This window comes from Lipophrys pholis (assembly GCF_963383615.2).
Source record: "Lipophrys pholis genome assembly, chromosome: 1".
Classification (NCBI taxonomy): Eukaryota; Metazoa; Chordata; class Actinopteri; order Blenniiformes; family Blenniidae; genus Lipophrys; species Lipophrys pholis.
In genome coordinates, this window is record NC_137635.1 from 3615736 (window position 1) to 3636528 (window position 20793).

Below are 20793 nucleotides of genomic sequence, written 5' to 3' on the forward strand. Positions count from 1 at the left end.
GCTGGTAATTAATTCCCAGGATTCCACAGTGAGTGTCGTGACTGTCAGTGTGTTTAGATGTGAAAGTTTTTGAATACGCTCCAATGCAGCTCCTCCACTCAACCGCTCGAACGCCGTGCCTCGTATCCTTGTTGATTCTCACCTCGGGCACAGAGTGCTGGTGAGTCAGATGGCATGAGCAGCAGCCCAAAGTGATGCAATCATGGTATGAGACAAACACACAAGCCTGGACATTAAAAAAGGCAGTCACATTAAAACCTGTCCCTGAGCTTACAAGCAGATTTTTTTCTCATCTGTTTCCAGGATAACATTAAACTTTATCATCTGTTTTAGTTCAAACTAACAATTAGGATTTTCATTTGAATGTTTTGACACACAAGCAATCCCTGGAATTGGAAACTTGAAGCATGTCTGAAGTGTGTTTGGAAGCTGAAGTGTGCTTGACGCACCAGCAAAATGCCTCAAGTGCTACCACTGATTACCAAAGAGAGTTTCAGCATCCCCTCTCTTCTGAGGTACACACTGGGTGGACTGAGAGCTAACATTTGATCTTCTACTATCCATACACTCTATTGGAGAAAATGGAGAGAGAGAGAGGGAGTGAGTCATGAATGTATGAAAGTTTGAGCACGCAGGAGATGCATCATTCTGTCCAAACATATGTTACAGATTTAGGAGTCTGGTGCATTCTCAAAGACTTTCATAAAACATGACGTACCCAAAAACAGCATGGATGAAGTAAGGAGAAGAGAAACAAAGAGGATACACACACACACAGCAGGCAGTAAACTCTGTTCAATGACAGATGCAAGCATGAGTTTCTTTGTGACAGGGTGTGTCTCGATGTCATATTGACCCAGAAACACTGGAAAACGTCTCTTTTACTACTTTTACGCATGCATTTTTTTTTCACTTGCCATCACCTCTCTTGACCTTCTTACCTTCTGCAGATCTGGAAATCACCCCCACACCCACTGCTAAAGCCTGAAGTGTTGTCAAAATCACAAACTTCAGACACCGACTCTTGCGGTTCATGATGCCGAGGCGCGGACTGGACTGGCCAACTGTCTTCACTGCAGCGCAGCCATCCTACAACCACAGTCCCCGCAACAGCTGATGTGCAAGAGCCTCCCAGAAATAAAAGAAGGGACTTCCTGAAATCTGATCAAGTAGTGCGCGAGCTTTCGGAAATCCCGATGACAGCTGATTCAACTGCTCCGAGCGCGCTTCCTCCATTCAAAGGTGTCCAAGTGCGCAAAGCTGCCCCGCGCGGAAAGTGCGGGACGCGTTGTGATGGTTGGGGGCAGATAAATCACCGGCGACGAAAACATCGACAGCACACGACAAGACGCTGCTGCCTCAGCCGCCCACCGGAATGGCATCAATTCCAGGGCAATTACTGGGGAGAAGTGTTGTCTTATGAGTGGAGACCATGTGCTCCCAGGAAGCGCTCCTCCAGGTCCTAAAGACCCCGACAGAGCGGCAGAGGCACGAGGAGGACCCGCGACAAGTAAAGTTACACTAATGACACTTCAACAACCATCATAGGAATAATGAGAATAATACACGTCTGTGGATTCTATGATCGCAATATGGCTTTTTAGGTATATATGTCATATATTTTTAATAAACTGAATTTAGTTTAGTGCATTGCTGGATGTACCATTGAATTAGTCTATCAGCAACCAGCTGTCTAACAATAATGATAACTGGCTGTGGCTTCCTTGGTAGAGTGGGTCATCTCTCCTTCCGACTGTTACTGGCTTGATTCCGTATCTGTCTTTGTCCCTGAGCAAGACACTGAAACCCAAATGACTTCCAATAGATGTACTGAGCAGCTGCCAATAGTGTGTGAATATTTTGGAACGTGATTAACAATGTAAAGCACATTGGGGGCTGCTCAAGTGGTGAAAAAGCGCCATCTAAGTGAAATGTGTCTATTTATTATAAGTCAATCACAGCACAAACAACCACACACACTCATGTTTACACCTAGGGTCACCAATTATCCTCACTTTTTTGGACTGTGAGAGGGAACCAGGAGTACTGGGTGGGAAACCCATGCACAGGAAGAACATGCAAACGCCACACAGAAATGCCTGGCCTAAATTTGAACCCCGTTCCACCGTGCAGCCTGGATAAATCCTGAATAAAGTTAATTTCATTCTAAAATATTGATTTTATTAGATTTTTTCGATATTTGTTGGACAGAAAACCTGCTATTTGTTCTGGTATAAAAAGGTTGGATAGGTATCAGTCCGAGAATACTTTGTGGGTTTTTTTAGTCTTGGTGTTTGTTGTCCAACTTCAACTGATAGGCAGAGACTTACCTGTGGAGGGTCAAGAAGAGCCAAACTGTCAGCAGAACCAGAGACCAACATGTCTGTCCCACATAGTTTATGTCTGGGATTACACCAAGTTGCCATGAGCTCAAAATGGACCGATTATCTTGGACTCACTTATGTAAACTGAGAGGGACATTGGTGAACTTGGAGTATGGGGGCATCCAGCTCCTCCATGGGTCATTAATCTGAACTGAGTACATGGGCTCTGAATCTGAAACACTATCAGGGCCCAGACGAGTCAGACATGAATAAATACCACCGAAATCATACCTACAGCCTGTTTGCATGCTTAACATAGAATACCAAACAGTTATGAGTTAAAGATAAAGAAATATCCCCATATGGCTAAACCATATTGGCAAACACAATCATTACCACATAGGCTGATCACAAGGTTGTATACAAAAAAAATAAAAAATTATGAGGAAGCGATACACATACTGAACAGTCCAGATGTTCCACACATAAGGTGTTTGACAAATTAACACATACAGTTGAATATCTGTCTTTTAAATATATTTATAGTGTCTGATTTTTAAGTTTCCTTCAGTGAGATTCACAAAATAAAAAATGGATGGATGTGGGCTGATTGTATGCACTCAGCACAAACCACTTGTTTCTGAATTCAGGCAGGAAACAAAAAGAAAAAGGAAAAAAAAACAAAACAGGCAGATGTCCTCATCCACCCCGAAATACTTCTTTTCCTCCATCACAGGAAAATGAAGGTATAACATTTTAAGGCGACATGCACCTAGCATGAAGGATGAGGTGAAGTCACAGCTCAGCACATCTTATTGTTGCCTTATTTCCTTTAAAATTGGAGAGGGCAGGCTGTGAGCCACAACACTCAGAAAACACTTTTTTTTCTCAAAAGTCCTCTGTCAAGATAGAATATGAATAGATATGAATTATTACTGAACAGTATTTCTCCGAGTGCTGACCTTCTACGAGTTTGCACCAAGAGCAGATAGTTTGGTCTTAAGATGATAAGGAGCAGCAGAAAGGTCTTTCTGTTAATGTGCAAGGGCAGATAACAAGTATTCCAACTTTATTGAGTCTGCTCCCTTTATGTGGATGGAAGGAAAAAACCCCAAAAAAAACACAAGTCAGATATAAAATACTTTTAATTAAATAGAAATATAAAACACTTAGTTGAAACCAATATCTATGTTATGTATTGAATCACACTGCACAATAAAGCCGTCTTTGGAAGGAGGCCAGCGGATAGACACAGCTAAAATAGAAAATCACACATAGTCACTACCCATCCAACAGCATATGTAGTTCTTAATATTCTCTCTAATCTCAAATTATGAATTTGAACTCTGAATACTGTTATTATCATACAGTCCAAATTAATACACCCACTTGCATCTGCACTGACATAAAGGAAGATCTCCAAAAATAGTAGCGAGCATCTGTTTTCTACATGACATCATTGTAGATTAAGGCGGATGAAACAGCTGGACTATGAAATAACTCCAACTTGGAGGCTAATGAGTAAAACGACAATTAAGAGTAATGAGAGGAGCTTCAGCTCTGTTGTCCATTATCCCCAAAAATAAATATTCACATGTCTCTTTTGATTTGCCCTCATCCGACATGAAGTCGAGCAGCACATTCAGTCTGGATCCAAACACACAAAGCTAAATCTGCAGTGGCAGAGGACCAATCCATCATGAAACACACACAGAGACAAAGGCTCCATTGAACGCCGTTGTCCATTAACAGGGCGCTTCCGATGAGAAGAGGTCACATTCCTCCATCTTACGGCTAATAGCTGGCACCGAATGACGGCAGGGCCCACTTTGGGCTTCTTTCTGCTTATTGGATGTATAATGAGGATAACAGTCAAAGGCTGTGTTGGATGGGCCTGTGAGGCTTAATGAATGATTTGGTCGTCGTACACGGCTACTTGACATCATGTGAAAGTGGGCGTGTGTGCACATCAGCACTTCATCGTGCAGTAAGAGGTCACTCTGCATCCCATTACATTAAGTATTCTGGAAAGTAAAGGCAATCTGCAATAAAGTGAAAACAAGATAACATTAATAAATTGCCCAAACCACTGGTTTGGATGGTAAGAGTGTGAGCCAAACCAGTGACTACATTTGCAATTGCGCACCAGAAGGCTAGTTAGGACAAACAAGCCAGGCAGCATCTGTTTTCCTCAAAGGATATGACACTCTTTAAAGGAAATCCAGAAGCACTTGAGGCTGTTTTGATGATATATTCAAGAATTCCTGATGACTCCTCTGCTAAAGTGCATGGCTCATATTCAGTGCACTGCATGCTCTTTAACCCAATTAACCTGCTACTGCCCCTTTTAACCTGTCTATGACTGCAAGTTCATTATTCTTTTCAGTTTTGCTCTGAATAAGACAAAGTAATGGGGCAACACAATGATGTAGTGGTTTGTACTCTCTACCAGCAGCTAGAAAACCTTGTTTCAATCCCATTGTTTTCATGTTTACCTGTCTGGTAAAGTGCTGGTTCCAAATTGCCTGCAGGAAGGTGTGTGTATGTGTGTGTGTGTGTCTGATAGTCTGTCTTTCAGTATTGGTCTTGGGATGGCGACCTGTCCAGGTTACACCCTACCTTGTATTTAGAGTTCATTTTAATTGGCTCCAGCTTGCCTCAATCCTGAATTGGATGAATCAGATATTAGAAAGTTAGATAGATTGACAATTGGGAAAGAGGTTCCTTCTCGACGTGCAAAAAGTGTTCGGACTTTGCCAGACCCTCAGGAAATACTGACGGCAACCTATACAGGCTATAGGACTTGAACGTAAGGTGAGTTTGAGTGATATCTTGGAGAATCAATGAGATTTGATTCCTGTCTGTTGTGTTAGATGCCTCTTCCTCCTCCTCCTCTTCGTCTTCCTGTGCAGTCTGCCGTTTAGTTGTTGCTTCTCTGAAGAACTTGAGCCAGCAGTTTCTGCAAGAGGACAATAAGCATTTATGGCACATTGCTTGTGATAGATGACCATTCGGGATCACACAAACATCCCTGAGCTGTTCTGTAATTTGGACAAGCACACACACACACACACACACACACACACACACACACACACACACACACACACACACACACACACACACACACACCCGCACACACGCACACACACAAGCGCTCCTCCAGCCTCAGCAGCCACGTAAACAAACAGGTGTGAAGCTTGCTACCTGCCACTCTCTCTCATTCGCACTGCTGCATCCTCTGGCACTGCCCTCTGTTCTTCTTCACGTTATCTGCCACAGCAGCAGTGTGGGTGGGGCAGCTGTGTGGGGGCACCCACTCTGTGTGCAGCTTGGCTGAATGGTGGCACTGCACTGTAGCTTTCCATGCCACTGAAGGGCCTTTTGTTTCAGCAGGAACACGGGCCTCACACACTCTGCACAATGAGACTGTTCACACGTCCTCCTCATAATGAGAGGAAGGGTGTCGGGTGCGGGGTGAGACAAGGAGACCGCAATCCCTCATGCAAGACAAACCCGCTTCTTAAAAGGGTGATTACCTCTATTATAGTCGTAAAAACCACTAACACTTACTTTACATGCTGAACATGGAGTTAGTTCATAAAGAAGCAGCTTTTCTTATCAGAATCCTGAATAAAATGTTATAAAGTTTGACAACAGCGACATCCAGTGGAGTAATACATGCATTGTTGGAGTCTTTTTTTTTTTACAGGTTACTCCATCCTTAAAACGTATTGTATTTTTGTGGTATTTGGAATCTATGTTCAATTGTTTACAGCTTCGATCAAAAGGAATAAAAGATCAAAAGGAATAAAAGATGTTTTCTATCTCAGTAGTCATGATCATGCTTGACTGTGGTGTAGTGCTTATATCTACGCTTTTGTTTTTTGTTTTTTATCAGTTTCCTCCCACAGTCCAACAACGTGCATTTACAATACCGGTTAGTAGATTTTTCTAAAACTGTGTGACTGTTTGTATATCCTGTAACGGACTGGTGGCCTGTCCGCAAACATTTGAGACTAAATGTTGACTAAAGGTGAAAATGTGAGCTTTTGTGTGTCTGGGTTGTAACGACAATACTCTGTTGAATAAAGTGAGATGTATGGATAAATTATAGCTGTACGGATAGTTTTGATCATTACAGGACCTTATCCTGGATAGTTAGTAATACTATTACTATCATTACAGCAGTATAAAAAGAGACACATTGCTTGTGTTTTGTGTTTGTTGTATAGCCTGTAATTAGATTTAAAAACAAAATGGCCAACCTGTTCATTTCAACAACAAAAAAACCCCAAACCAAATAGGTTGAGTATCCCATATGACTAATTCGTTTTTTTGTGTTTCTGACATCTTTGCGAAAATGTTCTTTCAGGCCAACCTCATGTGCCCAACTTTAAACACTCATTTTCAATTAACCAAAACTGAGTGGGCTGCCCATTTAAATTGACTATTTTCACTGAATGCGTTACTTCAAACAGAGCAAAAGCAACATTATCAGGATAGAAATCATTTAGTATTGGCCATTACTGCATGATTTTTCACCCTTTGTGAGGTTTAATTGAGCTTGTAGGATAAAGATGTGTTATTACTTGCTCAATTGCTTATGGGTTGTGGGCACGGTTAACATTCTGTCCAGTGTATCGGGCAGGTGCTTGTGACAGTATAAGCCAAGCTGTTTTGAAATGCTGAGTATAAATTACATATTAATGCACCATTACCCCCAATATATGTATTTATAAAAATTGAGGGAGATAAAACAGGAAGATCTGCTTTTTGTGAATTTAAGTATAGCAGGTGTGTTCTCACCCTGCCTTCAGCTTATTTACAAAGGAGTACAAAATGAAATAATACCACGTTGCACGATGCTGTTTAACAACTATTTAGTCAAAATAAATTGGCTAAGATATTCAACAAGAAAAAGTCATTGGAGTGTTACCTTTTTGAAAAGCTCAACTCGTTGTCTGTTGCTCAAACAGATCTCCCGCTTCTTCGCTTCATCCTTTCTTCTCTTCATCTCTGCAAGCGTTCTGGAACAGATTGGTTATTTGTAGTATTTTACGGCTCCTGGTTGAGTTAATGATTAAAGATGAAACACTAAAGTAAATATAGCACACAAAATAAGGAAATTCTTAGTAGAGTATTCCTTTTTTGTCACAAAACTTGTTGGCGAGAAATGTAATACTGTTAAGATTGTTTATTCTCTATTTGTAATGAACAGGCATTTGTGGGATGTGCAGTGTGTGGTATGTGTGGGTTGTGTGACTGAAGCCTTTTATGATTTGCTAAACTTCTCAGTGTACTGTTGAAATGTTGTGCGATGTTTATATATTGAGAAATAATCACCTACAGTATGTCATTTGATATCCATCTAATATCCTCAGTGTCTTCCTCATCAGGAAGTGAATTTAGAAAGAATCTAAAGCAAACATTTTGTGTGGAGTTTTCATTTGCAGAACGGAATAAGTCATGCAAGAATTAGGAACAAATCTGCTGTTAGAGAAGTAGAGACTTGGATTAAAAAAAAAAAAAAGTAGAGACTTGGATGGGACTCACTGTTTAGGCCTGGACTGCATATCTTTCCAGATATTGGCTCGGTCTCGGGATCTGAAAAGGTTATCTGCAAACACAAGCAGGCTCACTCATATCCACTCACACACAAATATTGGAGTACACACAATGTAGGCGGCCAGACATGATTCTTCTGGCGCTGGAGGAAACTGAAAGCTTCAAAAAAAGAATCGCATCTCCATTCAGGATATGAATGGTTACTTTCAATACAGAAGTGGAACTCTCCTTCCAGTTTTACAGGACAGATTCACTTGCACCGCACACAGACGTTGTAATAAACATTAGTGAGAGATTAACAAAAATCAAGCTCGACTCAATGCTGCAGATTTCTGCTGTGGCCAATAGAGGGCAGAGAGTGCTGCAAAATCTCTGCTCGTAACATTTAGAGCTCTTACCGTTTACTGTGTGAGGTCTGGAACTCTAAATGGAAACCTAATAAGACAGATCTTAATGACATTTGAAGGCCATGTAAATATCTCCACTGAAATCAAACACCGGAAATCATTCCACATCTTGTTTTTCAATTGAGACGGTTTTGCATAAACAACAAAGTTGTTTGACTTTAATTGCATTTCTTGGTCGGTGGGGTCAGTAAGTCAGTTAAAATTAAGCTCTATAAGAATTTGATAATCAAAATACCGTCCGTGTTTGGATCCATATTCCCTCTTCATTTGATTTATTCCTCTTCGCTCGGTTTTTCACTGGGAATTCAATGGAAGCATTTAATAGTCTATCCATCAATTTTTTATACAGCTTTTTATTAGTGTTGTGGGGGATTGGAGCAAAGCCCAGACGATGGTGGGTGAAGGCAGGGTACAACCTGGACAGCTCACCTCCACACGGCAAACACAGAGAGGTCTCACACACACACATTCACATGTACCCATTTAGTGTGAATGTTAGATAATCTCAAATTAGGTAATTAATCTCAGATCAATTTTATAGAGCGAGAGGAAAGCAGAGTGCTCAGAGGAAACCCATGTATGAACAGGGAGAACACGCAAACTCCGCACAGTTAATGCTTCCAAGCCTGGGATGTTTTGAACTTATATATATAACACATGACTAAAACTAACTAAATCCAAAAAAGAAAAACATATCAGGAGTGTAATATCTTTATGACCTTTGGATAAACGGAGTGACCAGAAACCAGTCCCTATGCGCTCTTTGTTCTGACTGTGTGTGTTTGGGATTAGTCCTGTGGCACACAGCCACCGCAGCTGCACGGTGACAGTGGACTGTACAGTGGAGGAGTGAGGTGAGATCAGCCGCGGACAAATTACCATTCAGGGAGGTTGATCGGGCGCCGTGGGCTGTCCTCTGCCCGGGCGCCGCATCCGGCTGCAGGTCTACAGAATCTGACAGCTCCCTCCTGTCCTGCGCCTTTCGCTCCAGCCGACGCACTCTGCCCTGAGAGCGACTGATGAAGTCTGGTCTGGACCTCGTCAGCGCTTGCTGCCAAAGCCATAAAATACATTGCCCTTCTTGACAAAACATTTGAGGCCCAACCTGTATGTCAAGCTCCCATTAGCCCTGAACATCGAGCCCTAAGGTGTCCCAAATGTCTGGAGGCACCAGGAAATATGTCACTTGGGTAACTTCGCACAGTATTACAATAATTTCCTTTGTGTGTTGAGTACAACCGCGAATATATGTCACATAATTGATCTTTCTTAATTTATCTCTCTAACTTTTTCATGTGTGCGTCTTCTTTATGTGTTTCTGGTTCTGGTTTTGTTCCCCATGTTCTTGTTTCATGTCAAGTCTGTGTTGGATGGTTTTGAATTCAACGATTTAGTTCTACATTTTTATGCATTAACATGGAGGTCTGTGTTCAAGGTCATATCTGACTTTGCATTGCATGTCTGCAGGTTGTATTTATGCACACTTTCTCTTGTCTCTAGTGTCTTATGACTTGTGTGCTCCTCTGCGATTCCTCTCTGATAACATACAGTATATCTTCAGTGTTTCCGCCTGCGTCTAGTCAAGCCCTTCCTCCAGGTTTGTCCACGTGTCTTAGTTTTGCCCAACTTTATGACCACAAGTTTTATTCTCCCTAAGTTTTTCCTGCACTGTTTTTTGATTTTTAACTAGTTTTTGATGAATATGGATGCTGCCTGGCTTTAAAGGGTCACTCACAACTTTGGAAAATGTCTTAGTTTATCTTCGATATCCCTGAGTTTGTGTTTCACTATTTAATTAGGTTAAAGAAAAAAATCTCTCTGAACTCACCTGGAGAGAAACAGGTTCAGTTGACCTTTCAGCACCCGGACTCAGTGGAACGAATCCAGCATGGTTGTGGCACTGGACTTGGCTTTGATCGGATGGGGATTTCATACATTCTCCCTCATCTGTCACTAGCAAGGCAGAGAAATGAAATAGTTTGAGTTTCATTTACACCTGGCTTGGCCTCACACGCCTGAGTGCGATGCACAGCTGCTCAAGAGCCCTTTGGGCCTGTCACGACATATTATTTCTTTATATAACTCAAATACGACCAATATGTAAGAGCCCAAGAATTCTCCCTTATCTTTATTGATTCAATTGATGATACAACCATAAAAACAAGGTGAAGCAGCAACATTTTTAGTTATTTGCAATAAAGATCACCGTTTTATGAGTGGTGTGAGATTATGCGTACATATGAGGGTAAAGAAGGAGTAATAATACCCGTATTTCCCAGAGGGGATGCAGCACAGTCCCTCTCTAAATCGCCATTTGGTGTTTCCTTCTTACTAAGTTGTCTCTGGAGTTTGATATTTGCAATAATGGCCGCTGCATTGAGGGCAAGCACTTCCTCAGGAGACTGATTGGAGTGGGGATCTGAAATGAAAAACAGCTTTGATGTAACAGAGGAGTGTGTAAAACGGCGACACCGGCTGCCATTGAGTGACCGTTTGGCCGCTGTGCACCACGGGCCAGTTTCAAACACAATTTAATATCCTGCCTCAGTTGGTAGTTGACTGTATCAAACATTTAATTTAAATTATGATGCCTTGGGGCTTGTAATTAATTGACGACACTCGTAATGAATGTGATTAAAGAATAATTAATAATTTCACACTGAGAAAAGACATCATGAAGGAAGAAGCACATTTGCTCAACTGAAAACGGATTCATAATGACACACACACACACACACACACACACACACACACACACACACACACACACACACACACACATACACCTGAGGATGCACATTTTCCAAATGGTGAACTGAACTGGCTGTCTTAGAGAGTATAAATAAACAAATAGTGTTCAGACTCTTTGCAAAGACACCCTCAAACCTTCAATTTAGGTGGGGACTTAAAACCTGGACTTAATTATGACTGGATCAATTCCAGGTTTCAAACCTCAAAAACAAGGATTTACAAAATTGCTTTAATATATGCAAGAACAAGTCCCAATTTTAATTAAAATTAAAAAAAAAAAAAAAAGTAGAAGAAAATTCAAAATATGATAGCGACAGGGAACACTGACATGATCTTACACCTTGAATATTCAGTAAGTCTTCTATTTCACTGTTTCTGATCATTTATATCATGTCAACATTGGAAGAAAACTTGGATGCTGTATTTTACTGATGAAGATCCATCATGCCCAAGGAAAGATTTTTATTCACTTCATTGTTGGGGATCGTAAACAGAAAAAGCTTTTTAAAGCTCCAAATAGCTCGTTATTTGTACGTACAGAAACCTCGCTGTCTGCCAACACTTGTTCATAGCTCAAAACTCAGTGACTTTATTCAACCTGAGAGAAGAAAGATGTTGTTTTGGGGTTTTTTTCTTGCTAGTATTTGCATCTTGAACATGAAACTGCTTCCACAAGGCCGTTATCTTGATTTGTATCTGGAGTGAAGGAAGGGTACAACTGCTAATTTGCTCGATTCAAAAACACACAGCTCAGCACTTCTCAAGTTCTTTACTTATTAACTTTTGCTTGTATGCTGTCACTACACTGTATTCAAACAAACTCCCGGACGATCTCCAGAACGCTGCATGCAGCTGATATTGCATCTATGCTGTGCGCTGTATGTATTCTACCAAACCTCAACCATATGTCAAATGTTCTTTCTCTTTCATGTTCAAATTGAATTTGAAATCTGCAAACTTAAAATAAATTCCCATCACTGTCCAATGATGCGCTTTCCAGCAGTCCTGGCCAACTGTGGCGTTTTGTCTATTGTGTCTAATCACATTTTTTATTTCTTTATTTATTTTTTTCAAAGGGCTGCAGCAATAAACTAGCTTTTAAGCTAATAGCTACCTTAATGATGATGGATCTCAGTGCCCAGGTGGTTAATACTCCTTTGCAATGTAAGAAAGTGAACAGATTTATGTCACGCCAACCAGATTAGTGCAAGGAAACACGCAGATGCAATTCCTGGGTAGCAGGATGTGAATTTCAAACTTGAGTCTGACACGAACTAACACTCTATTTTCAGTATGTTTAGCAGCTTGTGATTTCTCAGCTTTTCCTTGTGCTGCAGTTGAAAAAAAAAAGGCGCAGGAATAGATTACGCATGCAAAGAGATGCGTGGGAAAATGAAAGAAGGTGAAAATGAGAAAGATTGTCTAGGTGCCAATGGGGCCTTTGCATCACAGCAATGTTACTCGACATCAACGCAGATGTCTCACCCTCGTGTCAATTTGCAGTCACGGCAGCAGATAGAGGAGTAATCCCGATACATTTCAATAACGCCCATCAATAACAAATGAAAGATGAGAGACAGTATCAAAATCTGAGAGTGTTTGTCATAACTTCAAGCTGGAACACACGAGTGGCACAGAGGGAGAGTGTATTCAGACATAGGTGTTATTCTTTCTTTTTTTTTTAAAATAGAGATCAGAGACTGAAGGAGCCTTGTTGAAAAGAAAATTGTCAAAGTAGGACAGAGAAACCTACCTGGGGCTTTGATGAGAGTCAGACAGGGGGACGCTGTACTCATTGTATCCTCTGGTTGTGGCAATATCAAGTCTTTTTCTTCTTTGTTGCCTCCATTTGGTTTGAGGGTGTCTGTTACGAGCTGACCAGTTTCTTTTCCTGCTTTTTTCGGGCTGATGAAACTACCGCCGGGGTTCACAGGGTTGATATTGGTCTCTTGTGGAAGCCCAGTGCTCCATTTCCTGGCAGCTGGTAGTGTCACGGTCTCCTTGCATGGCTCAGTGTGTCCAATCGTATTGCCATACCAGCTCAGCGGCCTGTGTGGCCTGTCCGATCTCCGTCCAACAGTCTTCGAGGAAACCTCTGAGGAAGCAGGTGCTGCTATCGCGGGGGAGTTACTCACAAAAAGCCTCAAAGTGGATCTGTGCACTGTACCATTTTTCTCTGGCTCTGCAGTCATTGCATTCGGTACCACAGCTGAGTCTTGTCTAGAAATCACTGGGTGATGTGATGGCGCTGCATTGCTCTGTGAGGGGTTTCCTTGACTCCATGTGCTGTTGTTCTGATACAGTCCCTCCGTGTAGCTATGTCTATACTCTGGATGGCTACACCGTGTCCGAGCTGGACTGTACCTTTCCCTGTGCTCCGTCACTTTGATGATGGTAGCTTTTCTTCTGTGAACCACTGTGTCCAAAGCGTAGTTAGCCGGCGGTGTCCCTGCCCTTCTTGCTCTTGGACCGGGGCTTGACACCACCCTTTTCTCTGTCACTTTCACAATAGTGGCCTTCCTTTGCACTGTCACATGCCCAGGGTTCGGGTTCATAGTGGAATGGTGGTTCATGGGAGGAGAAGGAGAGCGACTGGACTTGGCGGTGGAGGTTCCAGAGCCTGGCAGACTGGCAGATCTGCAGACTTTCCTGGAAGAGATGGTGATGGACGAGAAGCCGGCTCTGTTCTGAGGGATAAGCGTTGTTACAGCAGAATTTGTTTGTATGTTAGAAGGCTGTGTGCTGTTTGTTTCACGCAAAGGGACGATTGCCTTCACAGGCTGGGAGCTGCCTGGTCTGCGCAAAGGAGTGTGTGGCTTACATGGCGCTGTGGGGTTTGTCCCTTGTGGTAGAGTGGGTGGTCTGTAGAGATCAGCAGAAGTTGTTCGATTCAGAGGAGAATGCTTGGGGGCCTCGGTGCTTGTTGTTTTTGTCAGCAGGGACTTTGTGTTGGGGTCTGAGCTGGTTCCTGTGGGGAGCTCTTTGGACTTACTGCCTCCTGGGAAAGCTAACACCCTGTTGGTATTCCAGCGACTCCTCAAAGCTTGCCAGCCTGCAGGTCTCTCGCCTCCTTTGGAAACCAAATTCTGCTTTTCTGGCACCTAAAGCATGTAGATAAAACAAATTATATATGACAAATGGCCTCAATCAGGCATGGGAACCCCCATCCTACCCCTTTGTTGGTGAGAATATCCTAAGCTGAATGTTTTGCCATGATCAGTACCAGAGAGCACATGCTGTACATTCTTCATGCCAAATTTAACTCAAGTTGCATATACAAAAATGGAGCATAACCTCATTTAATATGGCATGAGATATTGACAATATGACATCTCACTAATGCTACTTTTCACCAGCAGGTCAGCTGTCTTGTAGTTCTTGAGGGCTTTGCTGTTTGTTCTTTAGTCAGATGACTCTCCCCATGCTTGACTCAGTGAATGCCCCACCAGCAATGGAAGCAGCAGCAGCCGAAGCCAGCACACAGCGTGACTTATCCCTCACAGAATAACAATGAAACTCTATCCTCAATTCAAACTGAGAGGCGAAAAGCAAAGATGCAGGTCCTCTGGGCGAGAGGGTCCTGATGGTGTTTATGGACCATGGAGAGATACTGATATGTCCCTGTTCCAAACGCCAGCAGGTCTAAGACGTGACATCCCTCCCTGATCCCTCATTTAGCAGTGGAGCATGAAGTGTGAGATTTTAACGTTTCTATTTCCATCCTTGGAGGGTGTTTAATTTTCAAAACAGCTCTGACCATGGCTCTGCACGCCCTTTGGCTGAAATGGATTGCTTTGGAGAATGCAATTGGTTCCCAGAGAAGAAACACTTGCGTGCATTTATGATCAAAGTCACATGCGCACAAAATCACAGATTACATTATTTATAATTATGACAATTATATAATGTAAATGATGGTTGTGGGCAGTTAGATTTTTCTAATTACAGCTTGACACATCCACTGTTGATGTAGTTTTGTTAGTTTGCACAGCATGTCTCAATTTTCATTGCTTCAGATCGCGAGCGGGCACATTAATTGTCCTGGAAGAGTGACCGCATGACAAACTAAAACTATATTGAATCTGTACAATATGTAGATTTGGAAACTCAAATTGTTACAGTATCAAAACTGGTTAGGATATACTTACCAGCATGAATCACATACACTTAAAAAGTAAAGTTGCCACCTTTAATTTTAAAGCAGATGCTTTGCATGCATCATTTACTTTCTATTTGATATGTAAACTTGTATGATCCCTCTCTTAATTTCTCGGTACTTCAAGGACAGCCAGAGGGTTGCCTGTGGCCTGCAGGCCAAACCATGCCCAGGTTTGTTTTAGACACATGCAGTCCATGCAGGCAATATATTTTGAAGGCATAAGGACAGTGAGATTTCTGTTTATTCACAAGCAAATACAGCTTTAATACAGAGCACTTGCCTGCACAGTGATCTCTTTGTTTTATGACTGACCTTTTTCAGTGAGACTCTTTTTATAGAAGTGTTTTTAGGTTTCACACAGTAGTCTTTTTGTTTTTGTTTTTTAGGTCTTTGTGGGCATTTTCTATTCCTTGAGAAACTGCTAATTTCTTTGTATAAATGTGTAGCTTCTAAAAGAAATATAATAATCAAGACACCCTGCTCATAATATGAATAAGTAGAAGTCAAGGAGACAAACAGAAGTTTATATCTCTCATATAAGATTACCGGTATACGAATTGTAAACTTTAGAGCTAATTCAAACTAATTGGATGGTCAAATGTCGCATCAATTCAACAAGCAGCATCTATTGAATTGATACTAAAATCTTACTGGCCCAAGCTTCAGAACACATTATGGAAGCATAATACTGAGATTAGAAGAACCAATTTCCTCTTGTTGTCTAGACAGTCATACTCTGCTCCATCTCACCCACACAAGCCTGCTGACAACAGTCATGATCATCTACAGTTTTTTCCCCCCAAATCGTCTCCTTTATATTTCCAATGCTCAGTTGAAAAAAAAAAAGAGAAAGCCGTTATCAGTTACCTGTTTATCAATAGGAGAGATTTGATCAGGTGTCTGCCACGTCTTTGTAACCGAAGCACTCGGGCTGGTGCGACTTCTCTCCACCTCTCCATCTATGTATCAAGGCAAAACAAGTGGCACACTGTCACATTCCTCACAGAACACATGCTCCCTCTCTGGCTTTGACTCATACAAACACACGAGTCTCTCGTGGCTGTGTTGACACTGTCAATAATTGACGTTGGCACAGTAAAGTGAATCTTACACCGCCACAGAGCTTCATCTCTGCTTCCTTAGGAGACCTAGAAACTTGACTAGTTTGCCTCTCAGCCCTGACTCTGCTGCACTGGCTGCTTGTCTGGCTGCATTACCACCTGCTGCTGTTACCATGGTGACAGGCTTTCACTTCAGGATAACCCCTAAACACTATGTGCATAATCTATAGTGGGTTTTTTTCTAATTTTTTTCCGTTTTACACCACTTTGCAAATATGATTACAGCTAAAAACATAGAAAAATACAGATGTATGCTTTGAGGTGGGATGCAGGTGTATGTATGTATGTGTGTGTGTGTGTGTGTGGGGGGGGGGGGGGGGTGCTCGAGCCCACCTGGCACTTCACTCCACCTGCTGCCACCACTATATGTCCATGTACTTTCACAATGAAAAGACCCACATCCACTCAAGCCCCCCCCCCACCCCCTGGAAAGAGCTTCTCTTCTTACTTTCAGTAGCTGAGGTCAAATTACCATTTTTCTGAATCAACAGCTGACCTTAATATCCCACAGAAGAATAAAGAAGCAGGGCCATATGGCAAATACTGTCTATAGTCCCCACCTTCCCAATTTGTTCGTCATCTGCATGAGTTTTATCTCAAAGTGTGAGCGGGGTGTAAATTAACCAGCCTGCCAAACATGAAGGCCCTTGAAGCACAAGATCCATTTTTATTATCATTTGCTCATTAACATCAGTCTATTTCAAGTTTGCTAAATGTGACTTTTATGGAGGCAGAGGGCACAGAGAGTCTTTCAATAAGACCTCAAGTCTGATTAAAACCATTTCTGCAAGGGATGTCAGTGACTACCACAATGAGAGGAAAATAATGAAAAAAAAAAATCCAGCTGCAGTGGAATTGAGTCAGTTCATATTGGAATAATTTCAGTTTGACTTTTATTGGGCTTCAGATGTGGAGTTGTAGACACTGACCTGCATACAGATTGCAGCCTTTTGTTCATCATCTTTTTTCAGCCAACTGCTGGTATTTCAGCCATAGCCATTGTATACTCCTGCACTGATACTGATACAGGGAATTTTAACTGTGAAGTATTATGGGATTTGGGTATTACTGATCACTAAGAACACTGCAGCCTCCATCATGTGCATGTAACTATACTATATATCGCGTTAAAGAACTTAATGCTTTTTTTAAACTTATTGTTTCTTGCCATAGTTGCTAGTTAGATTTCTGTAAGCATCGTGAGCCTTCACAGGATAATCTATGTATAAACAAGGACAAAGCTGAAAGATCAAACCTCAGATCAAATCCAGGGAGTGCGAGGCTGCCATGTTCAAAGATTAACAGGGCTCCTTCTCCAATCAGTCTGCATCTCCCCTTATCTTACTGCCTCTTGCTTCCACCCCCACCCTGCCTCTTTTCTCATCAGCTTTTCAGTCTTAATAGCACCCATTTCCTTTGCCTGCAGTGCTGCCAAGAACACCATCGCACAATGCTCAGGACCAGTTGTACTTCAAATTGACTTTGTTTTTTGGGGGCATGTCGTCTGAAGTGATCCCCCAGTTGGTGGGTGGAGAGCATTTGAAAGACAACAGAGGCAACATTGCTGCAAGCGCCTGATTAGAGGCAGGTAAAGTATGTGGCAAGTCAGCCCTGAAATAAGCTCTTGTTCCCCCCTAACCCGGCCCTGCAGTTACCCCGTGGCCATATTTGTTAGGGAGTTGATCAATCACGAAACATGAATTGAAACTGAACCCTTGTGTGCTTCAGAGAATTTTCTGTTCTCAAAAACCAGTGCTTCTTTAAAATTCAGCTTTGTGAATAGCTTTCGGGCTCTGTGATGTAAGACTACCTATCGAAGGTGTACCCTGCTTTCTCCCTCGATGGATGGATGGATGAATATATGGCTCGTAGGTATAGGTCCTGCATAATGATCACCCTTGCATAATTGTACTTTTGTTGATATTAGTTGTTTTCCACCCTATACTCATCTGAACAAACAGCTGATTAATGCTGAATGATGCATGCAGTGATTTGCATACGTACCTTGTGCCTTTAGTGTTGCTTGAGTCTTGTGAAATGTTGGCGTGATAGGTTGCTTCAACCTCACCTGTAAAAATCCACGTCTTTGCTTTAGTATTTGTTCACTTGAAATAGGTTCACATTTTGCCATCTGATAAAATGGCATCTTGACCCGCATAATGAACACTTTTGATATCACTCTCCTAGGCTCGATCCCTCCCGACCCGTGTCTGGATTAACCGTTTATAAGGGGTTGATCTAAATACTTAAAGCACTGACTTGGAGTAATTTAAAGCATTGATGCCTCCCATACTCAGTCTTTATTAAAATATGGAGCAGCCTATAGTTTTTAACATAAACTGAAAAAAGGCAGGACATGTTTGTCCAAGTTTAGTCATAAGTAAAGTTATTCCTTGTTGGTCTAAAGCCTTATCGTATACAAATGATAAAGACCAGATTAGTTGTTTTCACTTGTTTTCGCATAAGCAACAGCCATGAGAGTGGTATTGATTGTCTCAAAGTAGGTGTGTTTCCCCATATTTAAACTATTCCAATAATCATAATCGAACCACACAAGAGAGAATGATTATCTTTTACATATTTTTCATGGAAGCGCTGTGTGGAAAGTTTAGAATGAACAATAAGATATCAACGCAGACCTTTATTCAGGAGTAAAGTCACACCATACGGGATGTGTTTATGTATCAACTGAGTCAAAAGATCTGATACAACACAGCAACTTATTGATTCAAGATTATAATATCTATTCACAGGGTAATACTCCCATTGAATTATCTTCGTACACTGACTTGCATCCTCTCTGAGCTACCGAGCGCCATCTCTGCTGCCACAGCTCCAAATGACTCGTAAACCTTTTGCGAATGTGCGAAGTTCCTGCAGAGTAAGCTGCTTTCAAAGGATGCCGACGCGTTGCCTTCACCCTGGGTAACTGAGACTTGACTACAAATGGCTCTCTGTGGCACTCTGTGTGTTTTACTCTGCCTAGCCTGGCACAAAGCGCCGTCACCTCCATTACACAACACTTAAGTGCAGACTTGCAGAGTTTACCCTGCCTGCCTCGCTGATGTCTGGAAGTCACGTGCACATAGGCGGTGTCAGAGACAAATCTAAGTGATGGAAAAAAATGATAACACACTAAAAAAAATTGTTGAACAAGGTATGAAGAGAGAATTTATAAGGATTCAAATAATCTGTTAAGACAGCAAAGAGGTTGTTAAACTCTAGTAGGTTGTATTATAGTTTAATCTTTTGATCTGTATCATCTGAATGTAAAGTAGAAATAAAAACATTGCTACTAATATTCTGAGAGTGCCAGGTGTTTTTTAGCTTACGTGGTCCAAATACTGGTCCTGCTTGTTTGCGTCGTCCACCATCATCACTCTTCGTTCGATTGGCAGCCACCCAATTTTGACTGGAGCAAGATAACTGAGCTGAGTTTGTTCCGTACTGGGGGCCTGCATCATATGAGCTCTCTCCCAGTTCCCTCTGTGCTCTGGAGAAGAAACGAACCCAGTTTGGAGGGACTCCTGGCTCCCCAGTGAACTCTCACACAGGCTGGAGCTCCCAGGGGAAGACGAGCCCCTGCTGAACGGGGGAAACCACTTCTGTCTCCAGGCACGTCCGCTTGGCTCTTTGTTCAGAACAGGCATGGATGTTGTCCGCTCATTAAAGCCCATCTCTTGGTCATGATCCGGCGCTCTGAGTTGGCTCTGCAGCGTCTGCAGGTGCTCCAACCAGCTGTCGAGGTGACCCCCCTCAATGGCGCTCTGGGGTCGAGGTGTTCGGGTCGGGTGGGAGACACCCGGCGAGCTCTCCCAGTAGGACTCGTCTCCTGATCTCCTCCAGCCGGGAGCTCTCCCCAGGTGGGCAGCTGGCCTGCGGAGAGTCATCTCTCTGCAGCTCAGGTAACCAGTCGCAGCTCTAAGGTTTCGGCCCTCGATGAAAGCTTTACAGCGAGGGCATTAATGAGAATCCCCCAGCTCCACCAGACTTTATACCCAGGGGCATGGGAGGAAAAAAAATAAAATTTGTCTTTGGGAAAATGAATCAAATCATTTTTGTTACAGATACGGTACAACGCAGCTGAGAATGTGATCATAAGACATGTCATAAATTCCTGCATCACATTGCTACTCACCAGTGACAGACAAATCATCCTATTTCCACTCCGAGTCTTGTCAGTCAGTGTTCAGGACGTAAACACCCTCTGTCTCGATAGGTCCTAGTGGGTACTGTCTCCAGCCAGGCATGTAGCACTGCGAGGGCAAACAAAAGAGTTACTGAGCATCTAAAACAGAGGGGAAGATGGGAAGAAACAGAGATGGGTGGGCTGAGAAGGTTGTTGGTGTTGTGTTTGACGTAACTAGGTCTCCATTTCAATAGAGAACATTCAGTCATTAATCACAAAGCCATCTATTTTTGGGTATATTCAATTCAGACACATAAATAAAGGTTCAAACAAA

General features: G+C 42.3%; 3 protein-coding genes across 3 annotated transcripts in view; all 3 read right to left on the minus strand.

Moving 5' to 3' along the window:
* Nucleotides 1-1377, minus strand: part of adam12a (ADAM metallopeptidase domain 12a) — a 79857-nt gene extending 78480 nt beyond the window's left edge. The window contains exon 1 of the mRNA XM_080484718.1: nt 942-1377. Within this exon, the coding sequence (XP_080340844.1) occupies nt 942-1035 (94 nt within the window). The 5' untranslated portion in view covers nt 1036-1377. The remainder of the gene's footprint in view (nt 1-941) is intronic.
* A 2075-nt stretch (nt 1378-3452) lies between these two features.
* Nucleotides 3453-10232, minus strand: LOC308119431 ((E2-independent) E3 ubiquitin-conjugating enzyme FATS-like; the record flags this gene model as incomplete). The annotated part of the gene is made up of 5 exons (XM_080479434.1): nt 3453-5283; nt 7264-7354; nt 7881-7944; nt 9179-9350; nt 10128-10232. The coding sequence occupies 5 exons, from the start codon at nt 10230-10232 to the stop codon at nt 5245-5247; spliced, it is 471 nt and encodes a 156-aa protein (XP_080335560.1). The 3' UTR covers nt 3453-5244.
* A 169-nt stretch (nt 10233-10401) lies between these two features.
* On the minus strand, nt 10402-20544 carry LOC308121397 (uncharacterized protein). The gene is made up of 6 exons (XM_080482609.1): nt 20469-20544; nt 19663-20320; nt 18335-18398; nt 16077-16168; nt 12804-14151; nt 10402-10718 (listed from the first exon to the last, which is right to left on the minus strand). The coding sequence occupies exons 2-6, from the start codon at nt 20218-20220 to the stop codon at nt 10510-10512; spliced, it is 2271 nt and encodes a 756-aa protein (XP_080338735.1). The 5' UTR covers nt 20221-20320; nt 20469-20544; the 3' UTR covers nt 10402-10509.
* Between the last annotated feature and the right edge of the window lie 249 nt (nt 20545-20793).